This window comes from Coregonus clupeaformis, chromosome 23, assembly GCF_020615455.1.
Source record: "Coregonus clupeaformis isolate EN_2021a chromosome 23, ASM2061545v1, whole genome shotgun sequence".
Classification (NCBI taxonomy): Eukaryota; Metazoa; Chordata; class Actinopteri; order Salmoniformes; family Salmonidae; genus Coregonus; species Coregonus clupeaformis.
Window position 1 is genome coordinate 5,001,466 of NC_059214.1, and position 11,053 is coordinate 5,012,518.

The 11,053-nt window shown below is 47.5% G+C and overlaps 1 protein-coding gene and 1 pseudogene across 1 annotated transcript; both read right to left on the reverse strand.

Annotated features, from left to right (window-relative positions):
- Window positions 1–314: 314 nt before the first annotated feature.
- On the reverse strand, window positions 315–1,294 carry LOC123481662 (annotated as a pseudogene).
- Window positions 1,295–9,305: 8,011 nt separating this feature from the next.
- LOC123481663 (gamma-crystallin S-1-like) lies at window positions 9,306–10,117 on the reverse strand (the record flags this gene model as incomplete). The annotated part of the gene is made up of 2 exons (XM_045206399.1): window positions 9,306–9,575; window positions 9,857–10,117. Coding segments are annotated over 2 exons (531 nt in total), but the record flags the coding sequence as incomplete, so codon positions are not given.
- Window positions 10,118–11,053: the final 936 nt, after the last annotated feature.

The window sequence follows — 11,053 nt, forward strand, 5'->3', positions numbered from 1 at the left end:
AAATGACAGAAGTAAAAAGTCAGACGCCTTCTGATTGGCTGTTGAGCATAACAATGTCTTTGTTTGATCACCCTGTTGCAGGAGAACTTTCCTGCAATGCAGGAAATTAAAAACTATTTGAGGTTTAAAAAGGCTTCTGAAGTTTGTAATTTCCACTTGATTTTCCCTTAAAGAAAAAATGTATCTACCCTTACAAAAATGTCCATTCATTATAATCCACATAATAATTCACATTTCCTGTTGCTGCAGGATTATATTCCTGCTGTAGCAACCTAGCTCAAATTAAGATCCTGCATCTTTATGACACTGATGGTCTAAAAAGTCCTGGACGCGGAGGAGGCCACGTTGGCCTGCATACCCCACTGCGCTGTGGCGTCTGTACTCGCCCTCTCCAGCAGGTACTGGCGCCCCCTGTAGTTGGGGTGCTCGTAGAAGACCACGCGGCGCCGTCCGGCACGTTGGAAGAGTGCACCTCGCGGTGGCGGAAGCGCTCTGACAGGCTGGGGCTGTCCTCACTGAACTCCATCATCTGACCCGGCAAAGTCGGGCGCGTCACCGGATCCTGTGCATGCCAGAGGTCTGCAACACAGTTGGAACACAGTGGAGCACAGTTAAGCTCCTCATACGAACACCAACATCAAGTTTCAGCAGATTAAAAGAACACTGTGGTGTTAGAATGGAAATGGATGCACTATAATCATTACATTTGGTCCTGTGTTTGTGTGTGCGTGTGTGTGTGTGTTGTCTGGTTTGCATGCGTGCATGCATGGATGCGATTTGTGTGTGTGTGCGTGCATGCATGTCTGTGTGGATCCCTGAAAGAGTACTCAACATGTACCACTTACCACCCTCAAATCATCTCACAGTGGCTTGACATACATGTCTGATGATCCGGCAGGACCTCATGGTGTCGTTGTAGCCCATCCAGCGCTGGTAGTCGGGGGTATTCTCCCCTGGTCAGGATGTACTGAGAGCCCAGGTAGTTGGGTCTCTCGTAGACCACCCAGGCACCACTCTCCACCCTGATGGAGTTGCAGCGGCTGAAATGAGAGCTCAGTTCGGGGCAGTCGCTGCTGCACTCATAGTGGAGGCCCTGGAAGTTCCGGTCCTCATAGAAGAAAAGAGATCTGCAGAAGGATTGTTGTCTTTTAAAAAGGGTTACTTTTTTTTAAAAAGAGGAAGGAACACACACACAAATTCTCCACAGCACACACACACACACACACACACACACACACACACACACACACACACACACAGCCACCTACAGTACCTTCCCCTGCATGCGGTCCATGTTTGGATGATTCTTTTTAACACTATTCTACACACAATCAAAAATATCCCTCTAGACATACACAGTAATGTTGCAACACTGCCCTGGGGGAGTTTTATATATGTTGACATGGAAATGCATGGCCAGTGGAATCATTGTCCTTCTCAAACGTGCACCACTATTAACTAGGGCACAACAGCGCTGATGCTGTGTTTGTTTTAAAACCCGACGGCTTTATGCCAAGTTTAATGGTCTGTTGTATAGACGCTGACCTTTTGATCCTACGGAGACCCTGATTCCAGAAAAAAAGATTGATTTATCCAATCAAATTGTTGCCAACGGTGAGCAGCAGTTACTAGAACCATAGCTATTAGTCTGAATACACTGTGGTCTCTGATAGTTCCAGTTTGCTATTCCTGTCTGTAACACTTTACCTAAAGCCAGCTGCTATAATGCCTTATCATGTAGTTATAATGCATTGGAAGACTTGTCTGAACATGTATGATCCCCTTATAATCATCTCATAATGATCCTCACCAAATACCAGTCATTTTGAGTCAGTTGAAATGTTGATACATAGAGAAACGTAATATTATAAGCCTTGTGAGAAACAGAAGGAAGTGAGGTGCTGCTAAGGTGCACAATAGTAGGTTTTAGTGACAGAAGGTGTTGCTAAGGTACACAAGTAGATTTTAGTGACAGAAGGTGTTGCTAAGGTACACAATAGTAGATTTTAGTAGACAGAAGGTGTTGCTGTCACTAAGCCGGGCTAGAAACTCCGGTCTCAGATGTGGAGCTGGGGTCTACCCCTTAGCCACAGAGGAGGTGTTGTAGGACCCAAATGAAACACCCAAGGCAATACTCAGGCAAGTAGATTTAATGTTCCAAAACAGAGGCAAAACAAAACAACTCCCCGAGGGAGAAAAAACAAACTAAAGATAACTTTGAACAACTTACTAGGACAGACACGGTGGGACAAAGCAGGAGACACATAGTCAGGACGCAATAACCAAGTGAGAAACAAGGGGAAAACACACAGCTAAAATACACAGAAACAAGGCACAGGTGACTGGATCAAGCTAATTAGAACACATAGAGGAAGAACTAAGGCGGAGGGGAACACAGATGCCTCTGAGGCCCGGAACAACAGGAGGCAAGAAGCTGACGAGACTAAGGCAGAGGGAACACAGATGACCTCTAGAGGCCCGGAGACAAACAGGAGGCAGGAAGCTGACAGGACCCCTCCTCTGGGAAGCGACTCTGACGTTCCTTCGAAACCCCCCAGGTGCGAAAATCTCGGATCAAACCTGGGTCCAGGATGTCCCTGGCTGGAACCCAGGGCGCTCCTCCCGGCCCGTAGCCCTCCCAGTCCACCAGATACTGCAGAGGTTTCTGGACCCTCCGGGAGTCCAGTATCCGGCGGACACTGCTGGCCGTAATGATCCTGGGAGGTGCGGGGGTCGTGGGGGGGGCAAGGGGGAAGACAAGACAGGTTTAAGGAGTGAAACACGGAAAGTGGGGTTAACTCAGGGAGGGAGAACCAAACGATACGACACAGGGTTAACCTTTCCAATGCGGAAAAGCCCGAATGTATCTCTGGGAAAGCTTTCTGGATTCGACCCGGAGGGAGCAGGTTCTTAAGTGGCCAACCAAACTCTCTGACCAGCCTCGGAAACCAGGGGCCGTCGGTGGCGATGCCTGACTTTGGTATCTCTGGGAGGTCCGAAGGAGGGCACGCCTGGCCTTCTTCAGGTCCGCTACAGCGTTGGACAAAGCGCTGGGCGAGGGAACACCAACTTACGCCTCCTCCTCTGGAAACAATGAGGTTGTAACCGAACTGGCATTCGAAGGGGACAATCCGGTGGCTGAGGACTGGAGGGTGTTGTGGGCATATTCAGCCCAAATGTATAGGTGGCCCAAGGCGTGGGATTACTGGCCGCCATACACCGCAGGGTGGTCTCCAGATCCTGATTAATCCGTTCCGTTTGGCCATTAGACTCTGGATGGAACCCCGACGATGACTGGCTGTGGCCTAACAAGCCTGCAGAAGGCCCCCAAAACCGACGAGAGTGGGGACCTCGGTCAGAGCACCACGTCCAGGGGAATACCAAATATCCGGGAAGACATGGTTCATGAGGAGCTCAGCAGTCTCCTAAGCGGGGGCAGCTTGGGCAGGGGAATAAACCGGGCAGCCTTGAGAGAGAACCGGTCTACCACCACTGGATGACGGTGTTGCCCTGGGATAGAAGTCCCGTAACAAAGTCCAAGAAAGGTGTGACCATGGCCTTCGAGGGAACAGGTAAGGGATGGAGCAGTCCCTGGGGTCGCTGGCGTGTCGACTTTCCCTGGTTGCACACAGGGCAGGCCTCAACATAGACCTGCCGTCCTTCTTGATGGGCGGCCAACAAAACCGCCGTCGGAGGAACTCAGTGTGCGAGCACTGCCAGGATGGCATGTCAAGAGACTCATGACCCCCACTCAAGACGCGGCCGAACAGAGAGAGGCAACTACAGGCGACCGGCGGACCACCGCCTGGATCGGGCTCCTGGACAAGAGCTTCTCGTGCCCCTCTTTCTAGTTCCCACTGAAGAGGTGCGACGATCCTAGACCTCGGAATAATCGATGCCAAGGGCTTCTCTTGTAACTCGGGAGAATAGACTCGAGACAGAGCATCCGGCCGTTCTTGGTGCCAGGTCGGTAAGTCAGGAGGAACTGGAATCGATTAAAGAAAAGGGACCATCGTGCTTGCCGAGGGTTCATCCGCTTAGCCTGTTGGAGATATTCCAGGTTCTTGTGGTCTGTGAGAACCTGGAAAGGGTGCTGAGCCCCTCAAGCCAATGGCGCCACTCTTCCAATGCCAGTTTACCACAAGCAACTCTAGATCCCCCACGTGGTAGTTGCGCCGGCCTCAGACAGGCGGCGACATGAAGGCACAAGGGTGTAATCTCCCATCCGCACCCCTCTGTGACAGGGACGGCTCCCACCCCCCACCTCTGAGGCGTCCACCTCCACCACGAAAGGTCTCTCTGGGTCAGGGGTACCAGAATCGGAGCAGACCGTGAAGCGGCGCTGAGATCCTCGAGGCCCCTGCTGCTTCCGGACCCCAGTGAATCTTGGTCCCTCCTCCCTTGGTAAGCGTCGTCAAAGGGGGCTACACACCCGAGCTGAAATTTTAATGAACTTCCGATAGAAGTTGAAAAGCCAATGAACCGTTGAACCTCCTTGACCGTGGCAGGTGTGGGCTCAATCGTGGACCGCCTTGACCTTCTTGGGATCCATCTCTAGGTGCCCGGGAGTGACAATAACCGAGAAACTGAGTCTGAGAAACATGAAATTCACACTTCTCAGGCTTAACGTAGAGGTGATTGTCAAGGAGCCTCTGGAGAACCCCTGCTAACATGCCCCTCATGCTCCTTCAGTGACCTCGAGAAGATGAGGATATCGTCCAGGTACGAGACGAACAGATTAAGCATATCCCGGAGAACATCATTAATCAGGGCTTGGAATACTGCGGGGGCATTGGTGAGCCCGAACGGCATCACCCGATATTCATAGTGCCCGTGGGCGTGTTGAGAACGCCGTCTTCCATTCGTCTCCTTACGGATCCGCACGAGATGGTAAGCATTGCGGAGATCCAGCTTAGTAAAAATGGAAGCCCCTTGAAGCAGCTCAAAAGCAGTGGCCATGAGAGGAAGGGGGTATCGATTCGAACCGTGATCTTGTTGAGTCCCGGTAATCATACAAGGCCTAAGACCCCCGTCTTTCTTTTCAACAAAAGCCCGCCCCAGCCGGAAGTAGAGGCATAGATGAGGCCGGCTGCCAAGGACTCCTTAATGTAGGTGTCCATAGCTGCGTGCTCGGGGAGGACAAGGAAAAGATCCGACCTCTAGGAGGGCAGCACCCAGGGAAGTGGTAGATCAATGGCACAGTCATACGTGCGATGAGGCGGTAAGAAGTAGCCCGGGCCTTGCTGAACACTGCCTTGAACCGATGGTAAACACTGGGGACTCGGGAGACGTCAACAGACTCTTGGAAACTGGGTACTAGGGGCTGAGGGGACTCTGAAGCATGCAGGTGAGTTGGCAGGAGGGACCCCCAGCTTAGAATGGTGCCCGTAGGCCAGTCGATCTGGGGATTATGTCTGCATAGCCAAGGGTGACCCAGGATAATAGGATACTCGGGAGAGTCAATGAGATAGAAGGTCTCCTCCTGCTGGTGTTGAGAGATGGTAAGTCGCAGGGACTGAGTCGCCTCGGTAACCTTTCCTGGTTCCAGAGGTCTGCCATCTAAGGCTGTAACTGCCTGGGGTTGAGGAAGTAGTTGGGTAGGGATCTTAAGTTCCTTAGCCAAGGTTACATCCAGGAAATCACCTGCGGCACCGAATCGATCATAGCCTGGACCCGATGCTGGTGGCCCCCCAGGACAGAGTGGCTGGAATAGCCAGGACAGCGTTAGTAGGAGGCGCTCTAACTCTCCCCATCACAGCCCTCCTGTAGCTGGGCGGGGGACAGGCGTTCCAGCTCGGGGCAAGTGGAGCGGAAGTGGCGGCAACCCCGCAGTAGAGGCACCGGCGTTCCCTCATGCGACGTTCCCTTTCGTTGGGAGAAAGCCTGGAACGGCCTAACTGCATGCTCTCCGGGGGAATCCTGGAGCAGTTCAGGAGCCGGGAAGCTCTGAATGAGGAGTCCAAACAGGAGAAACAGAGCTGCTCAGAGGAACTTGGGAATGAGACACCTGACGAGCGAGCCGTTCTCCGCTCTCTTAGACGATTGTCCAGGCGGATGGCCAAGGCTATGAGGGACTCGAGATCACCAGCTGGTTCTCGGGTGGCTAACTCATCTTGAAGGGGCTCAGATAACCCTCCCTGAAAGCAGACCCAGCAGCGCTTCATCATTCCATCCGCTCCTTGCTGCTATGGTCCGGAAATCAATGGCAAAATCTGCCGTGCTTGTCCCTGACGGAGAGACAGTAGGCGCGGCCTCCCGCCCACTGACAGGATGATCGAACACCCGCTTGAACTCTTCTACAAATGCAGCGTGGGAGTCACAACAGGCCTCCTGGGACTGCCACACCGCAGAAGCCCAGGCGAGCGCCTTGTCTGAAAGAAGGGGTAATGATGTAGGCAATCTTGGAACGGTCTGTGGGAAAACTTGAGGGTTGGAGCTCGAAGGTGAGGGAGCATTGGGTGAGGAAACCCTGGCAAGAGCTTGGATCCCCAGAAAAGGGCTTGGGAGGTGGTAGTCGGGGCTCCGCCAACCGAGACGACCTGTCGTCACTGGGGGGGTGACCTGGGGAAAGGGAGAGGACCAGGGAGGCGTTCAAAGAGCTGGCGGAGGGAACTCATCATTTCGGCCAGGAGTTGAGAATGACTAGCCATCAGCTCCTCTTGTCGGCTGAGAACGGCTTCATGGCGCTGGAAAGAAGCCTCATGTCGAGTGATCACCGCCAACAGGTCCGGGGGAACTGAGTGTTTCTGGGTCCATGATTGTCTTGGTTATTCTGTCACAAGCCGGGCTAGAAACTCCGGTCTCAGATGTGGAGAGCTGGGGGTACTACCCCTTAGCCACAGAGGAGGTGTTGTAGGACCCAAATGAAACACCCAAGGCAATACTCCAGGCAAGTAGATTTAATGTTCCAAAACAGGAGGCAAAACAAAACAACTCCACGAGGGGAGAAAAACAAACTAAAGATAACTTTGAACAACTTACTAGGACAGACACGGGTGGGACAAAAGCAGGAGACACATAGTCAGGACGCAATAACCAAGTGAGAAACAAGGGGAAAACACACAGCTAAAATACACAAGGGGGAAACAAGGCACAGGTGACCTGGATCAAGCTAATTAGGACACATGAGGAAGAACTAAGGCAGAGGGGAACACAGATGACCTCTAGAGGCCCGGAGACAAACAGGAGGCAGGAAGCTGACACACACGAGGAAGAACTAAGGCAGAGGGGGAACACAGATGACCTCTAGAGGCCCGGGAGACAAACAGGAGGCAGGAAGCTGACAGTTGCTAAGGTACACAATAGTAGGTTTTAGTAGACAGAAGGTGTTGCTAAGGTACACAATAGTAGGTTTTAGTAGACAGAAGGTGTTGCTAAGGTACACAATAGTAGATTTTAGTAGACAGAAGGTGTTGTTAAGGTACACAATAGTAGGTTTTAGTAGACAGAAGGTGTTGCTAAGGTACACAATAGTAGGTTTTAGTAGACAGAAGGTGCTCTTTGGTAAAAGGGGGTAAATTGCTCATCATAAAGAAAGGAGGACCAAGGCCCTCTTCATATAATAATTAAAATGCCTTTATTTGTATGCCATGTTCAATGGAAACAAAGTTTTTAAACTCTGATGCGTTTCGGCTGCATGGCCTTCGTCAGGGAGTACAAAGATATGATAATACAATGTCCTCTTTTGAACAGCTTTTTCCAATCAACCCTGATTTGAAGAGGGAGTGAGCAATACTATACTCATTAAAAGTGAAATACTGTAGATATGTTATCCAATGAATTATGTAACCACTCCCTCTTCAAATCAGGGTTGATTGGAAAAAGCTGTTCAAAAAAAGGACATTGTATTATCATATCTTTGTACTCCCTGACGAAGGCCATGCAGCCGAAACACGTCATAGTTTTAAAACTTTGTTTCCATTGAACATGGCATACTATAAGCCTTGTTATAAGACATTATAACAGCTCATATACATGCTTATAGCAAGTTATAAAGCATATACCGATATGCTTTACCTTTCTGTTGAATCAGTACGTGCACTCTGACCAACTACCAGCATACAGTCTTTCTACAGAGGACTTCCTCTGCAAAACTATAGCACAGGGAAACAGTTGTAGGCCCATCCCAGCCCCCTTCGTGGATTAGAAATCATAGATAGTTGTAAAAGTGTATAGCATCCTCTTTTGCAAGCCTTCTGCTGCTATTGACTTATACAACCACAAATTGCAGTTTTATTTCTGCAGGTCTTTAGGTCGGTGAGGTAAAGCCGTAGGATTGTGTGTTGTGAAATTCACTCCATGGTTTAATGCCTGAAATGAAAACATGAGGACTACGTAGGTATAATGTACAGTATATTTTGCGGTGTTGAGAGGGGAAGTTGTAGATATCAGAATGAATTGGACATTTGGACAACATCAGCTATTTCAATCAGCAATGTCTTATCTTTTATTTTGTTTTTATTAAATAAAAAGTGTACTTTTTAGGAAATGTTTAATATATATATATTTACATATTCTTTCTTTAGTGGTTGTGCATCTACAGATCCTGGAACAGGGACCTAGCTAGCTCACCTGTAACAGCTTGGTAACCTCTGACCTTTGTTTTGGTTCAAACACAATTATTTTGTGGATATTTCCAAGATAAGTATTTTGGTCAAATGTATATAATTAATAATTACATAATTACATATATATTTTACTAACCAAAAAAAGTGTGTGTTTTTATAAAAATGGGAGAGTATAAATATTTGTATGTTTTTGGAAAAAACGAGAAATGTGAAATAAGTCTAAAATGAAGAATACCCTATTAGCTCAATTCAGTCTGTCTGAAGTTCAAGAATACATAAAGAAGAACAGAAGAGAATAACTCTTCCTCTCTCTATGTTGATAAATGTTGCATGCTATAAAAGGTAAGTTAGTGAAAAATAAGACTATTCCTTTGTGCATAATGACCTAAGATTGAGTGGTACATTTGATGTTTTAAGTCATACTTGATTTAACTGCTCTGGTATTTCATACACTCTAGCACTGACTTTGCTGATAACTTCTTTATTGAGGAAACATGTACTTAATACGGCTTTGACATGTGGAATTGTACGAATAATTTTTGTGAGTTAGCAAGGGAGTAATCTCTAAGTAACACTTTAATTAGAAAGGAACATATTGCAAACAAGCTTTTTATTTTCAACACATCTTTATTTGTACTTCTTACACACAATCATACACATAATCAACCCTTGGTGGTGACGTGTCGCACTACTTGACACAGCGGATATCTTATTTAGCCTTTGGTGGTGATATGTCTATTACTCCTTGACGCGGCGGATGGAGCCAACGTTAGCCTGCATGCCCCACCACTCGGTGTGGCGTCTGTACTCGCCCCTCTCCAGCAGGTACTGGCGCCCCCTGTAGTTGGGGTGCTCAAAGAAAACCCAGGCGCCTTCGAACACCTTGCAGGAGTTCACCTCGCGGCTGTGCCAGCGCTCCTGGAAGGAGGGCATGTTGTCTGCCACCTCCATGCTCTGGCCCTCAAAGTTAGGCTTCTCCCACAGCTTCATTCTCCACGAGTTGCCCACCTGGAATCACAACAACAAAGAAATGTTAAAGCATAAAAATGTTTTAGGGAAGATATGACCATCTAAATAGAAAATGATATCTTGACCTGCCCCTTTATGGTTGAATAATAACTGCTGCACAATCGGACATGTAATATACATTTAGAGTAGGGTAGTAGGGTTTTGTTAGGAACAAGCTCTGTAAGTGTGGGGGTAAAATGATTACAGGTTGGTTATACTTCTCTATTCCATATGAACTCTTTCAAAGAGTCTCATATTGTCCATCCATCCGCTCTACTCACATTCCTAATGATGCGACATGACCTGACGGTGTCATTAAAGCCCATCCAGCGCTGGTAGTCAGGGTACTCTCCAGGGGTCAGCACGTACTGGAAGCCCATGTAGTTGGGCCTCTCGTACACCACCCAGAATCCTCCCTCCACCCTGACCGAGTTACAGCGGCTGAGGAAGGTGTGCAGGTCACTGGAGTCACTGTCGCACTCATAGTACCGCCCTTGGTAGTTCCGGTCCTCGTAGAAGGTGATCTGACACGAAACATCATATAATTAAGTGATAATGCCCGAGAAGCCGGTGGTAACTTGTGGAATAGACACCGGCTGGAATGCGGTTTTTAACCAATCAGCATTCAGGATTAGACCCCCCGTTGTATAATACATATTATGAGTTACTCTGCAACTTCAAAGACATATGCAGTTTGTATTTAACTTATTATAGAGTTATGCTTTATGATAACTTAGATAACTTTGTGATAGCTTTATCAATAACTTCATGTGATAGCTTTATCAATATCTTAATGTAATAGCTTTATCAATAACTTAATGTGACTGCTTTATCAATAACTTCATGTGATTGCTTTATCAATAACTTTGTGATAGCTTTATCAATAACTTTATGTGATAGCTTTATCAATAACTTCATGTGATAGCTTTATCAATAACTTCATGTGATAGCTTTATCAATAACTTTATGTGATAGCTTTATCAATAACTTTATGTGATAACTTTATCAATAATTTTATGTGATAGCTTTATCAATAACTTTATGTGATAGCTTTATCAATAACTTCATGTGATAGCTTTATCAATAACTTTGTGATAGCTTTATCAATAACTTTGTGATAGCTTTATCAATAACTTTATGTGATAGCTTTATCAATAACTCTGCTTACCTTTTCCATGGTTAATGATCAGTAGGCCAGGCGTGATACATTAAACATTAAACCACCAGGCTCCACCAATATTCTCTTTATACGCAGCCAGGACAATAAAAGCAAGCACATGGTTACTTAGCACTGTTTGAATTGGATATATTCAATCAGCAATTGAAATATTTATCCCGACTCATCACATTGTTCGAAGCACTGATGCCCCGATCTACAAACAAAGACAAATGCAAACCATCCCAAATGTTGACCAAAACAAGGGCACTAGAGGACATTGGTTTGATATCAAATGTTTTGGGTCGGGGCCCATCCTTTT